Raw genomic sequence first — 19,522 nt, 5'->3', positions numbered from 1 at the left:
CCTCAGCTGAGAAAGGACAATTGCGGCACTGCCTTCTCCCCATCGGGGTGCCTCGAAGCTGGGAGAGCTGCACTCAGGACCCCCAGGCAGCCAGCCTCAGGTGCCCCCTCTTTGATATGGAGACCCTGCCTGCCTGAGGAGTGGGGTCAGGGAAATTCACCCGGGTGTGTGGGCAGCAGGTGGGACCTGTCCCCAAAGAGGAATCAAACTTGCTTACCTATAACTGCTTACACAGCCGAGGGCTTATTTCTCTGTCATGGAAAGCAAGCCTGGAGATCGTCAGACCAGAGTGTGTGGCAGCCCACGGTTCCTGGGACGCCAGCCTCTTCTGACTCTGAGGCGTTAATCCTGAGTCCCTGTGTGGTGGCCTCCTAGGGCTACCGTAACAAAGCCTACCATAAACTGAGTGCCTTAAAACCAGAAACTTATTCTCACAGTTCTGGAGGCTGAAAGTTAGGAATCAAAGTGTCAGGAGAGCAATGCTCTCTCTGAAGTCTCTAGGAAACAGTCTGTTCCATGAGCCTTTCCTGGCTACTGGTGGCCCCAGGTGTTCCTTGCTTTGTGGGCAGTATGACTCCAATCCCTGCCTTTGTCTTCACTTGACCTCCCCTCCCCTCCCCTCCCCTTTTCTTTTCTTTCTTCTTTTGAGACAGAGCTTCACTCTGTCGCCCCGGCTGGAGTACAGTGGCACCATCTCGGCTCACTGCAACCTCTGCCTCCCAGGTTCAAGCAATTCTGCATCAGCCTCCCGAGTAGCTGGGATTACAGGCACCCGCCACCACGCCCAGTTAATTTTTATATTTTTAGTAGGACGGGGTTTCACCATGTTGGCCAGGCTGGTCTCGATCTCCTGACCTCAGGTAATCCACCCACCTCGATCTCCCAAAGTGCTAGGATTACAGGTGTGAGCCATTGCGCCTGGCCGACATGACCTTCTTTCTTGTGTTTCTGTCTCTTCTGATTATTTTTATTGTATGTGACTCGTCACTCAGGCTGGAGTGCAATGACGCCATCTTGGCTCACTGCAACCTCTGCCTCCTGGGTTCAAGTGATTCTCCTGCCTCAGTCTCCCGAGTAGCTGGGATTACAGGCATGTGCCACCACCCTGGCTAATTTTTGAAGGGGGCCAGCCCCTCCACACCTGTGAGTATTTCTCATCAGGTGGGACGAGAGACTGAGAAAAGAAGACACACAGACGAAGTATAGAGAAAGAACAGTGGGCCCAGAGGACCCAGCATACGGAGGACCCGCACCAGCACCGGCCTCCGAGTTCCCTCAGTATTGATCATTATTTTTACCATCTTAGCGAGGGGAGTGTAGCAGGGCAACAAGTGGGGAGAAGGTCAGCGCGGAAACATGTGAGCAAAGGAATCTGTATCATGAATAAGTTCAAGGAAAGGTACTGTGCCCGGATGTGCACGTAGGCTAAATTTATGTTTCTCTTTACCCAAACATGTCAGTGTAGCAAAGAGTAACAGAGCAGCAGCGCTAGATTTATGTTTCTCTTTACCCAAACATCTCAGTGTAGGAAAGAGTAACAGAGCAGTATTGCTGCCAGCATTCTTGCTTCCAGGCAGTTTTCTCCTATCTCAGAATAGAACAAAAGGGAATGGTTGGCTTTACACTGAGACATTCCATTCCCAAAGACGAGCAGGAGACAGAAGGCTTCCTCTTATCTCAACTGCAAAGAGGCCTGCCTCTTTACTACTCCTCAGCACAGACCCTTTATAGGTGTTGGGCTGGGAGACGGTAAGGTCTTTCCTTTCCCATAAGGCCATTATCTCAGGCTGTCTCAGTGGGGGGAAACCTTGGACAATTCCCAGGCTTTCTTGGGCAGAGGTCCCTGTGGCTTCCCGCAGTGCATTGTGTCCCTGGTTAATCGAGAATGAAGAATGGCGATAACTTTTACCAAGCATACTGCCTACAAACATATTAACGAGGCACATCCTGCATAGCCCTAAATCCATTAAACTTTGATTCATTACAGCACATGTTTCTGTGAGCACAGGGTTGGGGCTAAAGTTACAGGTTAACAGCATCTCAAAGCAAAAACAATTTTTCTTAGTACAGATCAAAATGGAGTTTCTTATGTCTTCCTTTTCTACATAGACACAGTAACAATCTGATCTCTCTCTCTTTCCCCCACAATTTTTGTATTTTTAGTAGAGACTGGGTTTCACCATGTTGGCCAGGCTGGTCTCGAACTCCTGACCTCAGGTGATCCACCCACCTCGGCCTTCCAAAGTGGGATTACAGGCGTGAGCCACCGCCTCCTATTGACTTTTAAAAGGCGGTTGAGTGTGGCTCAGGGGTCACACGCCTGAGCATCCAAGTGGCCCTTCCCCCACTGCCCAATGAGCAAGTAGATTTGGATGCAACAAAAACACATATTTCCACGCCATTTTCTTGGGCGTAACGATACTTTCTTGTTTTATTTCTCATGATTCCGTTTCTAGGTCCTAGGCCCGTGCCTGATCCAGGGTCCAAGCTCCTGGAAGCTGGCACTGGGCCCGCCCTGGGTAGGCAGCAGTGAGCAAGGCGGGCGGACAGCGCTGGGCTCGCGGGGTCCTGCGTCCTCCGCGGGAGTGTTGGCGGCGGGGGTCGCTCTGCGCGGGGACACTGGGCAGAGGGGGCGTGCGGCCTCTCTAGGAAGCTTTCTCGGAGCCCCAGACGCTGGCGAGGCGCCGCGCCCCCTCTTCTGGATCCCGGCGCGCCCCCTGAACCCGGGAGCTACGAGCGGAGTCGCTTCTCCCTGCAGCCGTCCTGGGTCTGGCGCGGACGCACCCCCCGGCCGACCCCGAGCCGCTGCAGCCGGCGCCCCTGCGGTTTCCAACCCGCGCTGCTCCGCCCGCAGCGGAGGCCCCGCACTTCGCGCGCTAGGGGTTTGGGTTCCGGACGCCCAGCCCGGAGCCGAGCCGCCAGCCGCCCGCATCCCGGGCCACTAGGGCCCGCTGTCGCCCCTGCAGCCACGCTCACGCGGCGGCGCTGCGCAGGCGCAGAAGCCCGGAACCTTCCCGCCCAGCTTCTGGGCCCGGCCGGACTGAGTTCGCTGCTGTCCCGGTTCCTCTCGAGTCGGTTCCAACTGCCAGGTGGGCGGCCGGGCGGGCGGCTGAGGCGGCAGCGCGAGGCCAGGGAGGGGCGCGGTGCGGGGCCGGGCTCCTGCGTGGGCGACCCCGCTCACCCTTCCTCTCCCGGCCTTGCGCAGCCCGGGTTGGCGCCATGTACGCCGTGTACAAACAGGCGCATCCGCCCACCGGTCTGGAGTTCTCCATGTACTGCAACTTCTTCAACAACAGCGAGCGCAACCTGGTAGTGGCCGGGACCTCGCAGCTCTACGTGTACCGCCTCAACCGCGACGCCGAGGTAGGTCGGGCCCTGGGAGCCCTCCCCGCTGTCCGCGACGTGGGTGCTCTCACCGCCCCCGGTTGCAGATGGAAGAGCCAAGCCCCAGACAAGTTCAGTGATTTGCTTAACGTTCCTCAGCCTGAGGAGCCAGGACATGACCCTGAATCTCTTGTGCTCAGATCCTTTCTCACAGCTGCTACCCTGTTCTGCCTCCCTTCCTACCCCACCGGGAAGGGCGCGCTGCCCTAGCCGTCTTGTTTGCTCTTCCGTTTTCTCAGCAAGTTGTTCGGAAGGAGCGAACGCCCACTGTGTGCTGGGTAGCAGAGATACCGTGTGAACCACACCTGCAGACACTTGGGGAAGGGGAAGATCTAAATAAACACACCTGCCCCTGCAGCAAGTGCTGCTGCGGGAATAAAGGAGTGAAGGAAGGAGACTGTGTATTTCCAGTCGCATGATCAGAAGAGCCTGTCTGAGGCAGAGCGGGAGTTTGTCGGGGGAAGGACATTGGTAGCACAAGGAACAAGGCCAGGTCTAGGATGGGGACAGACTGTTGACAGGAGTCTTGGTACAGTGGGGCACACGCCTCAAGGGTTTGGGAAATACAGTGGTGTTTTGGTTGCCGGAGGGTTGAAAGCTGGTCCAGGAAAGCAACTTGCAAGAGGCAGTTTCTCCATTGCTCTTGAAGGGAGGGGTACCTCTTACCCAGGCCCAGGGATGGTGAGAGGAGGGTGTTCCAGGCAGAAGAAACAGCCTGTGCACAGGCCCAAAGCAGTTGAGGGTGGAGAGACATGCACAGTGTGGCCGTGGTATAGACTGGATGTGGTGGTGGGGATGGAGGGAGGTAGGCCGTGGTCAGGACTATTCTCCACAAAGCAGGGATGAGCCACAAGAGGGTTGTGAATAGGGGCTGACCCAGCAGGCAGATGGGTCAGAAGCTCAGGCCAAAGGAGGCCAACCCTCCTGGGCACCTACCCCGGCATACACATGTATTTGCTGGCCAGGGCTCCTGTCCTCTGAAGGCTTGACGAGGGCTGGAGTTTCTGCTCCTAACACACTATTGGCAGGAGGCCGCAGTTCCTCACCACATGGGCCCCTTCCTGGGGCAGCTCACAACATGGCAGCCTCCCTCACAATGAGAGACCCACCAAGACTGAAGCCACGGCGAGTCCTGTAACCGAATCTCAGGCTGGGTGCACTGGCTCACACCTATAGTCCCACACTTTGGGAGGCTGAAGTGGGATGACTGCTTGAGGCCAGGAGTTCAGGACTGGCCTGAGCAACATAGCAAGACCCCATCTCTACAAATAATTTTTTTTTTTTTTTTCCTGGTGAGACGGAGTCTTGCTGTGTCACTCAGGCTGGAATGAAGTGGTGTGATCTCAGCTAACTTTAACCTCCGCCTCGTGGGTTCAGGCAATTCTTGTGCCTCAGCTCCCTAAACCCTCCACCAAGTAGCTGGGATTACAGGTGTGTGACACCACGCCCGGCTATTTTTTTTTTTTGTATTTTTAATAGAGACAGGGTTTCGCCACATTGGCCAGGCTGGTCTCAAACTCCTGAGCTCAGGCAGTCCACTCACCTTGGCCTTCCAAAGTGCTGGGATTACAGGAGTGCACCACTGTGCTTGGCCCAAATATAAAATATAAAAGTTAGCTGGGCATAGTGGCCTGTGTGTAGTCCTAGCTACATGGGAGGCCAGGGTGGGAGGATCGCTCAAGCCCAGGAAGTCAAGGCTGCTGTGAGCTATAATTGCACCATTATACTCCAGCCTGGACAACAGAGTGAGACCCTATCTCAAAAAAAAAAAAAAGGCCAGGCGCGGTGGCTCACACCTATCATCTTAGCACTTTGGGAGGCCGAGGCAGGTAGTAGATCACCTGAGGTCATGGGTTCGAGACCAGTCTGGCCAACGTGGCAAAACCCTGTGTCTACTAAAAATACAAAAATTAGCTGGGTGTGGTGGCAGGCACCTGTAATCCCAGCTACTCAGGAGGCTGAGGCAGGAGAATTGCTTGAACCCGTAGGCGGAGGTTGCAGTGAGCCGAGATTGCACTCCACTCCAGCCTGGGTGACACAGCAAAACTCCATCTAAAAAAAAAAAGTAGTAGTAATACACTGTTAACCTTCTGTCATATTCTGCTGGTCATATCTACCAACCCTGGTGGGGGTTGCGGAGGGTGCAACACCTCCCAGCATTCACTGCAGAGGACATTGTGCTGCCTTGGATGCTGGCCACCGTAGATCGGCTGAGGTGCTCATTCCACATCAGGTAGCAGTGCAGAGCAGGAAGCGTTGTGCTGCCTTGGACGCTGGCCACCGTAGGTTGGCCGAGGTGCTCATTCCACATCAGGCAGCAGTGCAGAGCAGGAGGGTGTGTGCAAGAGTCTAGAATTGAGGATTGAGGTCTGGTATGGAGGTCAAGTCAGAGTCTTCAGCCTGGGGTTGGTGTCTGCCCTTGGAAACTGGTTGAGATCACCCAGAATATAGACAAGGACAGGGTCTTGGGGCACCCCAACATTGAGAGATTGGGGAGATGAGAGGCCATGAAAGAGCTGGAGGTGGCATGGCCTGGAAGGCAGGGGGAAAGCTGGACAGGGCCCTGGAGGCCCAGGGAAGGCAGCTGGGAGGGACTCGACACTGGGTCCCATGCTGCTGAGCCTCAGGTGATGCCTGGTGACTCTGACAGGGCAGTCTGGTGGGCACGAGGGGTTGTGGTCTGAATGGAGCAGGGGTAAGAGCCCAGCAGGGGAGGAGAGTCAGTAACAGTGAACACAGACAACTCTGGAGGAGATGTGCGTAAACTGAAGCAAGAAATGGAGCCATAAATAGCAGGAAAAGAGGTTTTCTTCTTCTGTTTTGTTTTTTGTTTTTAAGAAACGGGGTCTTGCTATGTTGTCCAGGCTGGCCTCGAACTCCTGTGCTCAAGCCATCCTGCTGGGGTCAGTCTAGTCGTGGCTCTGTAACTAACTGCCCTGGAATATGCAAACGAGGTCTTTTATCATAATCGCAGACCTGGAAGGCAGGTTTTCAGGGATTCATCAGAGTGTGGGGAGCCCTTGGCTCTCCTCCACCAGGGCAAGCCTTGACAGGGACGACTTGAAGAGCTGGGGACAGGCTAGATGTGTCTTCCCCTACCCCCACACCGTCCCTCCACTCTCCCCTGTCCCCAGCATGGCTAGCTTGGTTTTCCTGGCAGCATGGTGGTGTTGGTGTAGTTGAGCTTCTTGCAGGAACTCAGAGCCCTAGGAGGCTAAGGCAGAAGCTGCCAGTCACTTTAAGGGCTAGACCAGGAGGGCACCGTCCGTGCCACCACAGTCTGCCCTAAAGGCAGCCTCCAGCCCAGATTCACCTGGAGAGGGAGGGAGACAGCCACCTTTCATACAGCTGTCTTTTTTTTTTCTTTTTTGAGACAGAGTCTCCCTCTGTCACCCAGGATAGAGTGCAACAGTGCGATCTCAGCTCACTGCAACCTCTGCCTCCCGGGTTCAAGCGATTCTCCTGCCTCAGCCTCCTCAGTAGCTGGGACTACAGGCGCCACCACCACACCCCGCTAATTTTTAGTAGAGACGGAGTTTCATCACGTTGCTCAGGCTGGTCTCGAACTCCTGAACTCAGGCGATCCACCCGCCTCGGTCTCCCAAAGCTCTGGGAATACAGGCTTGAGCCACTGTGCCCGGCCTCGTGCAGCTGTCTTGAATCTGTCCCAGAGAATCTAGTGCAGGCTTGGCTTGGCTTGAGTGTGACCCGCTCACCCATGGCCATGGAAGGCAGGCACAGAACATGGGTGCAGTGAGGAGAGTGGGGGTGTCTGCTGGTACCTCAGTCTCCGGGGAGGCAAGAAGCAAGGCCAGTTGTACCTCAGGGTATTGAGGTGCTATTGCTTTGCAGAGAGAGGGAGGAGAAGGCATGGATAGGAAATAGGCAAGCATGTGGCCTTGGGCAGCACAAAAGGCCCCTTTATGGGGAAGAAAATATACAACACTGTTGAAATTAATAAAAGTCCCCTTTTTTTTTTGACACAGAGTTTTGTTCTTGTTGCCCAGGCTGGAGTGCAGTGGCGCAATCTCAGCTCACTGCAACCTCCGCCTCCTGGGTTCAAGCAGTTCTCCTGCCTCAACCTCCTGAGTAGCTGGGATTACAGGCGCCTGGCACCACACCCAGCTAATTTTTTGTATTTTTGGTAGAGATGGGGTTTCACCATGTTGGCCAGGCTGCTCTCAAACTCCTGACCTCAAGTGATCCACCCGCCTTGGCCTTCCAAAGTGCTGGGATTACAGGTGTGAGCCACGGAGCCCGGCCAAGACATTCCCAGGTGTTTAGATGAGACATTTGTATTTTTGACAGGAACACCACAGAAGAGGCAAACAGCAGCCCCATCAGCTTTCAGGAGGCGGCGGAGGCCTTTGCCTCATGACTGGATGCTGATGCTTTGATGCTTGGTTGGGTAGTGTTGGCCTGGATTCCCCCACTGTAAGGTTATTTCTTCCTTTTGTAACTAAAAGTATCTTGTAGGGACTTATTTTGAAACCCTGTAAACGTCCTCTTATTCAGATTTTCAAGGTTTTTTTTCTTTCTTTCTTTCTCTCTCTTTTTTTTTTTTTAGACGGAGTCTCGCTCTATCACCCAGGCTGGAGTGCAGTGGCACAATCTCGGCTCACTGCAAGCTCCACCTCCTGGGTTCAAGCGATTCCCCTGCCTCAGCCTCCTGAGTAGCTGGGACTACAGGCGCCCACTACCATGCCCGACTAATGTTTTTGTATTTTTAGTAGAGACGGGGTTTCACCGTGTTAGCCAGGATGGTCTCGATCGCCTGACCCCGTGATCCGCTTGCCTCAGCCTCCCAAAGTGCTGGGATTACAGGCGTGAGCCACCACGCCCAGCCTTTGGTCGCTATTTCTTTAGCTATTGATTCTGTCCCCTTTCCCCCAACATGCCAGTTAGACCATTTCACTATGTACACATTTTTCTTAAAATCCTTCTGAGTGGTGGCCGGGCGCAGTGGCTCACGCCTGTAATCCCAGCACTTTGGCAGGCCGAGGCGGGTGGATTGCCTGAGCTCAGGAGTTCAAGACCAGCCTGTCCAAGATGGTGAAACCCCGAGTCTACTAAAATACAAAAAAAAAAAAATTAGGCGTGGTGGTGGGCGCTTGTAGTCCCAGCTACTCGGTAAGCTGAGGCAGGAGAATGGCTTGAACCCGGGAGGCAGAGCTTGCAATAAGCCAAGATTGTGCCACTGCACTCTAGCCTGGCGACAGAGCAAGACTCCGTCTCAAAAAAAAAAAAATTCTTCTGAGTGGTTACCCCTGTTTCTTGCGTGTACACAGAAGTGCAATTGATCTCTGTATATTGACCTTATACTTGGCAGAGTGGATCAGGCGTCCTTGGCTGGTCCTGACCAAGAGGGAAAACTTCTTTTTTTTGTTGTTTTTTTGAGACGAAGTCTCTCTCTTGTCCCCCAGGCTGGAGTGCAATGGCATGATCTTGGCTCACTGCAACCTCCGCCTCCCGGATTCAAGCGATTCTCCTGCCTCAGCCTCCTGAGTAGCTGGGATTACAGGCACCTGCCACCACACCCAGCTAATTTTTGTATTTTTAGTAGAGACGGGATTTCACTATGTCACCATGTTGGCTAGACTGGTCTCGAACTCCTGACCTCAGGTGATCCACCCACCTCGGCCTCCCAAAGTGCTGGGATTACAGGCGTGAGCCACTGTGCCCGGCCTCAAAAGGGAAAACTTGTAATGTTTCACTCCCAGCACCACATTGCTGTAGACTTTTTGTAGATACCCTTTATTTGATTAAGGAAGTTGGGCGCGGTGGCTCATGTCTATAATCCTTGCACTTTGGGAGGCCAAGGTGGGTGCATCACCTGAGGTCAGGGGTTCGAGACCATCCTGGCCAACATGGCAAAACCCTATCTATTAAAAATACAAAAATTAGCCGGGCATGGTAGCACATGCCTGTAATCCCAGCTACTTGGGAGGCTGAGGCAGGAGAATTGCTTGAACCCAGGAGGCAGAGGTTGCAGGGAGCTGAGATCACATTACTGCCCTCCAGCCTGGGTGACAGAGTGAGACTCTGTCTCAAAATTTAAAAAAATGAATAAATTAGTCAGGTGTGGTGACTCACATGTGGTCCCAGCTACTCAGGAGGCTGAGGTGGGAGGATCACCTAAGCCCAGGAGGTCGAGGCTGCAGTGAACCATGATTGCTCCTCTGCACTCCAACCTGGGAGACAGTGAGGCCCTATGTCAAAAAACAAAGGCCTGGCGTGGTGGCTCATGCCTGTAATCCCAGCGCTTTGAGAGGCCGAGGTGAGTGTATCGCTTGAGGTCAGGAGTTGAAGACCAGCCTGGCCATGGCAAAACCCTGTCTGTACTAAAAATACAAAAATTAGCTGGACGTGGTGGTGGGCGCCTATAATCCCAGCTACTGAGGAGGCTGAGACAGGAGAATCGCTTGAACCTGGAAGGCAGAGGTTGCAGTGAGCCAAAATCACACCATTGCACTCCAGCCTGGGCAACAAAGTGAGACTCCGTCTCAAAAAAAAAAAAAAAATTTTCCTCCTATTTTTGCTTTACTAGGAGTTTTTATCACGAATGCCTTTATCAGATGCTTTTTCGTATCCACTAAAATGACATGATTTTTCTCCTTAATTTTGACAGCATGGTAAGTTTAGTGATGGCTGTTCTTGCGGAAATCTAGTTTTGTGTTCCTGGAATAACTCAACCCAGTTGTGTTGTAATACCCCTGCTTGTCACTGGGCTCATCTGCAGGCGTTTTGAGGAGGTTGGTGTCACTTCCTGTCCCACCTGTCTGTGGGCTGTTGGGGTGGCCTGAGCCGCCTGCGGTGCCGTCAGCCCCACATGAGTGGGTGTGTGTTTTTTTTTAAGTGTGTCATTACTTCTGAAACCTTTGGTAGAATTTGCGGGTGAAGCCCTGGAGTTGCCCTTGTCGCTGTGAGATGGGTATTGGTTTGTGGATGCCTCTTCTGTATCTCTTAACCAGCTTCCAAGATGCCCTCCCCATAGCACAAGTCCATCGTGAAAAATGACCTTGAGGTGGCTCACGCCTGTAATCCTAGCACTTTGGGAGACCGAGACAGGTGGATCACCTGAGGTCAGGAGTTCGAGACCAGCCTGGCCAACATGGTGAAACCCCGTCTCTACTAAAAATACAAAAATTAGCCGGACATGGTGGCACGCACCTGTAATCCCAGCTACTTGGGAGGCTGAGGCAGAATCACTTGAACCCGGGAGGCAGAGGTTGCAGTGAGCCAAGATCGCGCCACTGCACTTCAGCCTGGGTGACAGAGTGAGACTCCGTCTCAAAAACAAAAAACAAAAAAAAACAAAACAAAAACCACTTTTCCCTTGCCTTGAGGCAATGGCATATAAATCTGCTAGCTAGTTAAACTAGCTACCTAGTAGCAAAGAACACACAGCCTCTTATCATTCTGGGAGGGCAGTGAAAAGGGAGGAGATAGAGAGGCAGCCTGGGGGAGCCCGAGGCGTCAGGATAGCGCAGGGCTTCCTCTTCTCTAACAGGCACGCAGATTCGGTAGCTACAGATACCCCTTGGCTCTGGCTTCCTGCCCTGTGACATTCGGACCCAGGGGCCGGGGCTGGGCTGCTGTGGGTGTGCAACCAGGCAGGTTTGGGGGCGTGCAGACACAGAGTGCACTCTAACCCTGAGTGCTTGCCGCACAGGGCCTGGCTGCTAGGGAGCCGTGAGGTAGGGGCTTCCTGGGGAGGGGCCTGTGCCAGGGCTGGGCCGTGGGCATGAGAGCGTGAATGGGGGTCGCTGTGGGGGGCTGTGCACAGCTGTCTCCAGAAGCCCTTCTCCCTGCTGCAGAGAGGGTTTGGGCAGAGCTCCCAGGAGGCAGGGGCCAGGCTTGGTGGTCTTTTCTTGTTCCCCGGATGAGGTGAGCTGCCAGATGTGGCCCCTCACTGCCCTGTCTTTCTCTCCCCTCCAGGCTCTGACCAAGAATGACAGGAGCACAGGTGAGTGTGGTGGGGCGGCCTGGGGATGTGCGGGTGCCAGGCATGGCTGGGCCCTGACCCTGAGCCCTGGTGTCTCCCCTAGAGGGGAAGGCCCACCGGGAGAAGCTCGAGCTTGCTGCCTCCTTCTCCTTCTTTGGCAACGTCATGTCCATGGCCAGCGTGCAGCTGGCAGGAGCCAAGCGGGATGCCCTGCTCCTAAGCTTCAAGGATGCCAAGGTGAGTGGTAGGCTTGGTGGGGTAGGCCTGGCCAAGGCGTGGGAGTGGGTGCCAGGGCCTGGGTACAGCCGTTGGTTGCCGGGGGCAACACTGTCAGGACCGGCAGTCGGCAGCCACGGCTGTGCCCTCTGACTGCAGCTGTCTGTGGTGGAGTACGACCCGGGCACCCATGACCTGAAGACCCTGTCACTGCACTACTTTGAGGAGCCTGAGCTTCGGGTAGGGCCGCGCTCCTGCCCCCGCCCAGGCCCGGCCCAGCCACCCTCCCTCCCCCTGCAGCTGGGTTCTGTGGCCCCAAGTGCTTCCCTCGGGGTCTCCTATGCTGGGCCTGGCTGATGCCCCCTCTGCCCCCAGGACGGGTTTGTGCAGAATGTACACACGCCGCGAGTGCGGGTGGACCCCGATGGGCGCTGTGCAGCCATGCTTGTCTACGGCACGCGGCTGGTGGTCCTGCCCTTCCGCAGGGAGAGCCTGGCTGAGGAGCACGAGGGGCTCGTGGGTGAGGGGTGAGTGCCAGCTGAGGCAGGCTGTGGTGCTGGGGTGGGGGGCGCCAGAGCCCGAGCTCCCCTCCCCGCCTCCCCTCCTCTCCTGCTGAAGCCCCTGGCCCCCCAGGCAGAGGTCCAGCTTCCTGCCCAGCTACATCATCGATGTGCGGGCCCTAGACGAGAAGCTGCTCAACATCATCGACCTGCAGTTCCTGCATGGCTACTACGAGCCTACCCTCCTCATCCTGTTTGAGCCCAACCAGACCTGGCCTGGGTGAGCCCCCTAAGGAGGCCCCTCTGCACTGTGGGCCCCCTCGCTGCCTCTGCCTGGGGTGGGGTTCATGGGGTTTAGGGCGGGGCTTATGGGGTGTGGGTGGGGCTTGCTCGGGAGGAGCTGGGCCTGGGTCTCTGCGGGGAGGCAAGGCCCTTGGCTGACCCACTGGTGTCCCCAGGCGCGTGGCCGTGCGGCAGGACACGTGCTCCATTGTGGCCATCTCACTGAACATCACGCAGAAGGTGCACCCCGTCATCTGGTCCCTCACCAGCCTGCCCTTTGACTGCACCCAGGCTCTGGCTGTGCCCAAGCCCATAGGTGTGTGTCCTGGGAGTGGATAGGGGAGTGTGTGGAGACAGCACTGAGCCTGCCCACCAGCCTGTGTCCACCTCCAGGTGGGGTGGTGGTGTTTGCCGTCAACTCGCTGTTGTACCTGAACCAGAGCGTCCCCCCGTACGGCGTGGCTCTCAACAGCCTCACCACAGGAACCACGGCTTTCCCACTTCGTGAGTGTGGGGTGGCTGGGGGGGGGCCGGGGACGGCTTGGGCCTGCCTAGTCGGCCTGACCACCCACCCCACAGGCACCCAGGAGGGTGTGCGGATCACCCTGGACTGCGCCCAGGCCACCTTCATCTCCTACGACAAGATGGTCATCTCCCTCAAGGGCGGCGAGATGTGAGCCCCTCCCCCGCCCATGAACTCTGCCCACACCGCCCCCCGCAAGTCCTGTAGGGTCCCCTGGCCCCCTTCACTCCCCCAGGGTCCCCATCCCCGACTCAGAATTCTCCCTGCCCCCAGCTACGTGCTGACCCTCATCACCGACGGCATGCGCAGTGTCCGAGCGTTCCACTTTGACAAGGCGGCCGCCAGCGTCCTCACCACCAGCGTGAGTTGGGACTAGGGGTTGGCTCTGGGTCCAGACCCGGCCCACCCATCACACACCTGCCCTCCCTCAGATGGTCACCATGGAGCCCGGGTACCTGTTCCTGGGTTCTCGCCTAGGCAATTCCCTCCTCCTCAAGTACACGGAGAAGCTGCAGGAGCCCCCGGCCAGTGCTGTCCGTGAGGCTGCCGACAAGGTGGGTTTCCTGGGCCCATCGGGCCACCACCCTTCATGTGGGCACTGCTGTGGCATGCCACTCAGTGCCCCTCCTGCCTCACAGGAAGAGCCTCCCTCAAAGAAGAAGCGAGTGGATGCGACGGCCGGCTGGTCAGGTGAGGGCCGGTCCAGGGCTGGTCAGGAGCGGGGGGGGCCAGGTGACCCAGGGCTGGCCAGGAGCGGGGCCAGGTGACCCAGGGCTGGTCAGGAGCGGGGTGGGGCCAGGTGACCCAGGGCTGGTCAGGAGCGGGGTGGGGCCAGGTGACCCAGGGCTGGTCAGGAGTGGGGCCAGGTGACCCAGGGCTGGTCAGGTGAGGCCCAGTCCAGGGCTGGTCAGGAGCGGGGCCAGGTGACCCAGGGCTGGTCAGGTGAGGCCCAGTCCAGGGCTGGTCAGGAGCGGGGCCAGGTGACCCAGGGCTGGTCAGGAGCGGGGGGGGCCAGGTGACCCAGGGCTGGTCAGGAGCGGGGCCAGGTGACCCAGGGCTGGTCAGGAGCGGGGCCAGGTGACCCAGGGTTGCGCTCAAGTGGGCTCTCTGTGTGCAGCTGCGGGTAAGTCGGTGCCGCAGGATGAGGTGGACGAGATTGAAGTGTACGGCAGCGAGGCCCAGTCGGGAACACAGCTGGCCACCTACTCCTTTGAGGTGAGATTGAGGCAGCAGGGCCCCCATCCCAGCCAGTGCCCCCCAGCGGGCCCCTGACTCTTGCCGTGCCGCAGGTGTGTGACAGCATCCTTAACATCGGACCCTGCGCCAATGCCGCCATGGGCGAGCCTGCCTTCCTCTCTGAAGAGGTGCCCAGGGTGGGGGTCGGGGCTGGGGGCAGGGGCTGGAGTGTGAGGGGGGGTGGGGGGCATAGTCCTCACCCCCGAGTCCTGTGCAGTTTCAGAACAGCCCTGAGCCGGACCTGGAGATTGTGGTTTGCTCCGGCCACGGGAAGAACGGGGCTTTGTCGGTGCTGCAGGTGTGTGGGCAGGTAGGGGGCGGGCGCCTCCTGGTGGGACCTGGGTGGGCTCACACCCCCATCACCCCCACCCCATCATCATTCTAGAAGAGCATCCGGCCCCAGGTGGTGACAACCTTTGAGCTTCCCGGCTGCTATGACATGTGGACAGTCATCGCCCCGGTGCGTAAGGAGGAGGTAGGTGCGAGCCCGTTGCAGGGAGGCCCTGGGATGGGACCAGCGCTGCCTTCTCATAGGCCGGGGGCACCTGCGTGCCTGCCTTCACTGGACTGTGGCTTCCAGCCTGCCCCCCTTTGGCCCTGACAGGAGGACAATCCCAAGGGGGAGGGCACAGAGCAGGAACCCAGCACCCCTGAAGCAGACGACGACGGCCGCAGACACGGATTCCTGATTCTGAGCCGGGAAGACTCCACCATGGTGAGGGGCAGGGCCTGGGACCTGGGGCTGGGGTCCCCTGCGGGGGGCGCCTCCCTCACAGCTGTCGCCCGCAGATCCTGCAGACGGGGCAGGAGATCATGGAGCTGGACACCAGTGGCTTCGCCACTCAGGGCCCCACGGTCTTTGCTGGGAACATCGGGGACAACCGCTACATTGTCCAAGTGTCACCACTGGGCATCCGCCTGCTGGAAGGAGGTAGGTGGGGGGGTGGTTGGGCCCTGGGCATCCGCCTGCTGGAAGGAGGTAGGTGGGGGGGTGGTTGGGCCCTGGGCATCCGCCTGCTGGAAGGAGGTAGGTGGGTGGGGACGGTGGTTGGGGGGAGGTGGTTGGGCCCTGGGGAGGCGCATGCTGACTGCCCCATGCCTACAGTGAATCAGCTGCACTTCATCCCCGTGGACCTGGGCGCCCCCATCGTGCAGTGCGCCGTGGCCGACCCCTATGTGGTCATCATGAGTGCCGAGGGCCACGTCACCATGTTCCTGCTGAAGAGTGACTCCTATGGTGGCCGCCACCACCGCCTGGCGCTGCACAAGCCCCCGCTGCACCATGTAGGCCCCCTCATTCCCGGCGCCCGCCTGTCCCTGCCCCCTGCCCGCTGCTGAGCCCACCCCTCTTCCCGCAGCAGTCCAAGGTGATCACGCTGTGCCTGTACCGAGACCTCAGCGGCATGTTCACCACTGAGAGCCGCCTGGGTGGGGCCCGTGACGAACTCGGGGGCCGCAGTGGCTCGGAGGCCGAGGGCCTGGGCTCAGAGACTAGGTGCGTGGGGGCTGGGGGCACAGGTAGGGGCTTGGGTCCCTGTGGCTGGCAGGCTGCCCATGACCTTCTGCTGGCCCCCAGCCCCACAGTGGATGACGAGGAGGAGATGCTGTATGGGGATTCGGGCTCCCTCTTCAGCCCCAGCAAGGAGGAGGCCCGAAGAAGCAGCCAGCCCCCTGCTGACCGGGACCCTGCGCCCTTCCGGGCAGAGCCTACCCACTGGTGCCTGCTGGTGCGGGAGAATGGCACCATGGAGGTAGGTGGTGCCCTGCACTGTGGCCCAGCGGGCTCCACCCACCTGCCTCCACTGACTGCTGCCCACCCCGCAGATCTACCAGCTTCCCGACTGGCGGCTGGTGTTCCTGGTGAAGAACTTCCCTGTGGGGCAGCGGGTCCTTGTGGACAGCTCCTTTGGACAGCCCACTACACAGGGCGAGGCCCGCAGGGAGGAGGCCACGCGCCAGGGGGAGCTGCCCCTCGTCAAGGAGGTGCTGCTGGTGGCGCTGGGCAGCCGCCAGAGCAGGCCCTACCTGCTGGTGAGTGCGCCTGGCCTGGCCTCCCCTTCCCATCTTCCCCCTGGCCCTGCCCATTCCCCCACAGCCCCACCCCTTCCCATGGCTCCACCCCATCTCCCCCACAGCCCCGCCCCTTCCCATGGCTCCACCCCATCTCCCTCAGCCCCTCCCCTCCCCATGGCTCCACCCCATCTCCCTCACAGCCCCGCCCCTTCCCATACATGGCTCCACCCCATCTCCCTCAGCCCCGCCCCTTACCCACAGCCCACCTCTTCCCATGGCCCATCCCATCTTCTCCATGGCCCTGCCCGTTCCCCCATGGCTCCCCTCATCCTGCCAGGTGCATGTGGACCAAGAGCTGCTTATCTACGAGGCCTTCCCCCACGACTCTCAGCTCGGCCAGGGCAATCTCAAAGTCCGCTTTAAGAAGGTGCCAGTGGCTGGACTGCTGGGGCGTGGGGTGGGTGTGGTACAAGGTGTGGGTTTCAGACCGGCAGCCCCTGGAGGACCTGCATGGTTCCCCCCCAGGTCCCTCACAACATCAACTTCCGTGAGAAGAAGCCAAAGCCATCCAAGAAGAAAGCAGAAGGTGGCGGCGCAGAGGAGGGGGCTGGGGCCCGGGGCCGCGTGGCACGTTTCCGCTACTTCGAGGATATTTATGGCTACTCAGGGGTAGGCCAGCGCCTTTGCAGGGGTCTGTGGTAGAAGGGAGACGCGGCCTCATCCGCAGCATCCTCATCCACAGCATCCTCACGGTGCCTGCCCCCAGGTCTTCATCTGCGGCCCCTCCCCTCACTGGCTCCTGGTGACCGGCCGAGGGGCTCTGCGGCTACACCCCATGGCCATCGACGGCCCGGTCGACTCTTTCGCTCCATTCCACAATGTCAACTGTCCCCGCGGCTTCCTGTACTTCAACAGACAGGTGGGGCCCGGCCGGTTCCCAGCAGCACTGGCTGATGCTGCCCCAGCTGGGGGCTGAGGGGGAGGGGACAGGAGAAGGAACCATTGGCTCCACCCTGAGGACCAGGAAGGAGTGTCCAGAGGGCGATGGGGTTGAGGCCGAGGAGGTGGAACCTGTGACTTGGTTGCTCCAAAGGTCTGGAAAGGGGTGGTTGGGAGCTGGGGCTGCAGCCCCTGGGGTCCCCACCACTGCTCTGCCGGCTCGCCGGGCAAGCCCTCGCAGGGCCTGGCCTCCACACTTCTCAGGAGAGCTGACGTGAGTGCTAGCTCTGCCCCTTGGCTGCTCTGTGACTTTGGGAGGGCACACAGGCTTTCTCATCCTGGTTCCCTATTTAAGCCACCACACCACCAGGTCACTGGAGACCCTGCCTGGGATGCGGTGAGTGCTTCCTGGCCGCCTGAGGACTCAGGACTGTCCATGAAAGAGGGCAGCCCTGGCTCCCTCTGCCTGGTTTTCAGTCCCCAGCATGGCAGTCTGTGGGCTGCCCTTTGCAGCCTCCAGTGCCCTCCTGGCCTAGCTTTCCCATCCCCTGTGGCCAGCACCCCTAGCCCCAGCTGAGCGTGGGAAAATGGACAGGAGGAGCCCCAGAGGCTGAGCGGCAGCCCCTTCCAGGACCTCGCCAGGACACAGCTGCCCCTCACCCACCCCTGCTCCCACAGAGCTGAGGGCAACATCCCAGGGCTCTTGGCGGCCTGGGCCTGCCTGCCCCTGCCCTTGGCTAGCCCTGGATCCCCTGACCCCTGTGCCCCCACCCCAGGGCGAGCTGAGGATCAGTGTCCTGCCTGCCTACCTGTCCTATGATGCCCCATGGCCTGTCAGGAAGATCCCGCTGCGCTGCACGGCCCACTATGTGGCTTACCACGTGGAGTCTAAGGTCTGCCCCCACCGCCACCCCCACCCCACCAGGGACCTTCTGGGCCTGGCCGGGCCACTGGTGTGTGACCCTCACTAACCCACAGGTGTATGCTGTGGCCACCAGCACCAACACGCCGTGTGCCCGCATCCCACGCATGACTGGCGAGGAGAAGGAGTTTGAGACCATCGAGAGAGGTGGTGACGCCCACACCATACTCCCATCCTCAGCCGCATCTTGGGGAAGCCCTACTCTGACTGTCACCCTTGGTCCCCACAGATGAGCGGTACATCCACCCCCAGCAGGAGGCCTTCTCCATCCAGCTCATCTCCCCGGTCAGCTGGGAGGCTATTCCCAATGCCAGGTGAGGCTGGGCTGGCCGGGGTGGGGTCTGCCCAAGGCCTCCGGGCAGCATCCTGAGGCCCCTGGCCCCCACAGGATCGAGCTGCAGGAGTGGGAGCATGTGACCTGCATGAAGACAGTGTCTCTGCGCAGTGAGGAGACCGTGTCGGGCCTCAAAGGCTACGTGGCCGCCGGGACCTGCCTCATGCAGGGGGAGGAGGTCACGTGCCGAGGGCGGGTAAGGGGCCAGTGAGCGGGGGCGGGAACTGGCAGCCCCTCTGCCATCCCCACAGCCATCCCACAGCCATCCCCATGCCCTCCAGATCTTGATCATGGATGTGATTGAGGTGGTGCCCGAGCCTGGCCAGCCCTTGACCAAGAACAAGTTCAAAGTCCTTTACGAGAAGGAGCAGAAGGGGCCCGTGACCGCCCTGTGCCACTGCAATGGCCACCTGGTGTCGGCCATCGGCCAGAAGGTGTGCCAGTCCCACCCGGCGTGTGTCCCCTGGCTCACCCTCACCCGGCTCCCCGTCTGCGCCCGCTCACCCTCGCCCTCGCCCCCAGATTTTCCTGTGGAGCCTGCGGGCCAGCGAGCTGACGGGCATGGCCTTCATCGACACGCAGCTCTACATCCACCAGATGATCAGCGTCAAGAACTTCATCCTGGCAGCCGACGTCATGAAGAGCATTTCGCTGCTGCGCTACCAGGAGGAAAGCAAGACGCTGAGCCTGGTGTCGCGGGTACGCCTGTGGCGGCGGTGCTCGTGTCTGGGTGGGTACCCACGCAAGGCACCTCTGACGCCCCCTTCCCGCCCCCAGGATGCCAAGCCCCTGGAGGTGTACAGCGTGGACTTCATGGTGGACAATGCCCAGCTGGGTTTTCTGGGTATGTGGGCAGGGCCCTGGGGAGCTGAGGCTCTGGGGGTGGCCGGGGCTGACCCTGGGCCTCTGCTCCCCAGTGTCTGACCGCGACCGCAACCTCATGGTGTACATGTACCTGCCCGAAGGTGAGTGCTTCTTCCACCCCCTCTGCCTGGGCCGGGGCTGGGCTAGCAGTGACCCCTAGGCCTTTCTGGTCTAGCCAAGGAGAGTTTCGGGGGCATGCGCCTGCTGCGTCGGGCAGACTTCCACGTGGGTGCCCACGTGAACACGTTCTGGAGGACCCCGTGCCGGGGGGCCACTGAAGGGCTCAGCAAAAAGTCGGTCGTGTGGGAGAATAAGCACATCACGTGGTTTGGTGAGTGTGGGGGAGCAGGTGTGTCTGGGTTGG

General features: G+C 59.0%; 1 protein-coding gene across 6 annotated transcripts in view; it reads left to right on the top strand.

Annotated features, from left to right (window-relative positions):
• Positions 1-2,420: 2,420 nt before the first annotated feature.
• Positions 2,421-19,522, top strand: part of CPSF1 (cleavage and polyadenylation specific factor 1) — a 17,834-nt gene continuing 732 nt past the window's right edge. Inside the window, exons 1-35 of one of the 6 annotated variants that reach the window (XM_034966915.3) lie at positions 2,421-3,089; positions 3,206-3,363; positions 11,323-11,350; positions 11,433-11,566; positions 11,705-11,785; positions 11,921-12,072; positions 12,179-12,325; positions 12,504-12,643; positions 12,721-12,831; positions 12,907-13,000; positions 13,124-13,211; positions 13,282-13,404; positions 13,489-13,540; positions 13,968-14,065; positions 14,140-14,214; positions 14,304-14,384; positions 14,472-14,561; positions 14,691-14,801; positions 14,876-15,017; positions 15,192-15,370; positions 15,445-15,581; positions 15,663-15,837; positions 15,911-16,117; positions 16,437-16,526; positions 16,625-16,768; positions 16,866-17,018; positions 17,815-17,931; positions 18,017-18,107; positions 18,190-18,274; positions 18,349-18,490; positions 18,576-18,728; positions 18,817-18,993; positions 19,072-19,138; positions 19,212-19,259; positions 19,334-19,489. In XM_034966915.3, coding sequence (XP_034822806.2) covers positions 3,220-3,363; positions 11,323-11,350; positions 11,433-11,566; positions 11,705-11,785; positions 11,921-12,072; positions 12,179-12,325; positions 12,504-12,643; positions 12,721-12,831; positions 12,907-13,000; positions 13,124-13,211; positions 13,282-13,404; positions 13,489-13,540; positions 13,968-14,065; positions 14,140-14,214; positions 14,304-14,384; positions 14,472-14,561; positions 14,691-14,801; positions 14,876-15,017; positions 15,192-15,370; positions 15,445-15,581; positions 15,663-15,837; positions 15,911-16,117; positions 16,437-16,526; positions 16,625-16,768; positions 16,866-17,018; positions 17,815-17,931; positions 18,017-18,107; positions 18,190-18,274; positions 18,349-18,490; positions 18,576-18,728; positions 18,817-18,993; positions 19,072-19,138; positions 19,212-19,259; positions 19,334-19,489 — 4,012 coding nt within the window. In that variant the 5' untranslated portion in view covers positions 2,421-3,089; positions 3,206-3,219. Of the gene's footprint in view, positions 3,364-11,322; positions 11,351-11,432; positions 11,567-11,704; positions 11,786-11,920; positions 12,073-12,178; positions 12,326-12,503; positions 12,644-12,720; positions 12,832-12,906; positions 13,001-13,123; positions 13,212-13,281; positions 13,405-13,488; positions 13,541-13,967; positions 14,066-14,139; positions 14,215-14,303; positions 14,385-14,471; positions 14,562-14,690; positions 14,802-14,875; positions 15,018-15,191; positions 15,371-15,444; positions 15,582-15,662; positions 15,838-15,910; positions 16,118-16,436; positions 16,527-16,624; positions 16,769-16,865; positions 17,019-17,814; positions 17,932-18,016; positions 18,108-18,189; positions 18,275-18,348; positions 18,491-18,575; positions 18,729-18,816; positions 18,994-19,071; positions 19,139-19,211; positions 19,260-19,333; positions 19,490-19,522 lie in introns of all 6 variants that reach the window. The other 5 variants (XM_003819416.5, XM_024929747.4, XM_063607007.1 and 2 more) reach the window with 5 other exon arrangements.

This window comes from Pan paniscus, chromosome 7, assembly GCF_029289425.2.
Source record: "Pan paniscus chromosome 7, NHGRI_mPanPan1-v2.0_pri, whole genome shotgun sequence".
Taxonomy (NCBI): Eukaryota; Metazoa; Chordata; class Mammalia; order Primates; family Hominidae; genus Pan; species Pan paniscus.
Note: the sequence above shows the minus strand (reverse complement) of the source record. Positions and strands in the feature narration are given on the sequence as shown.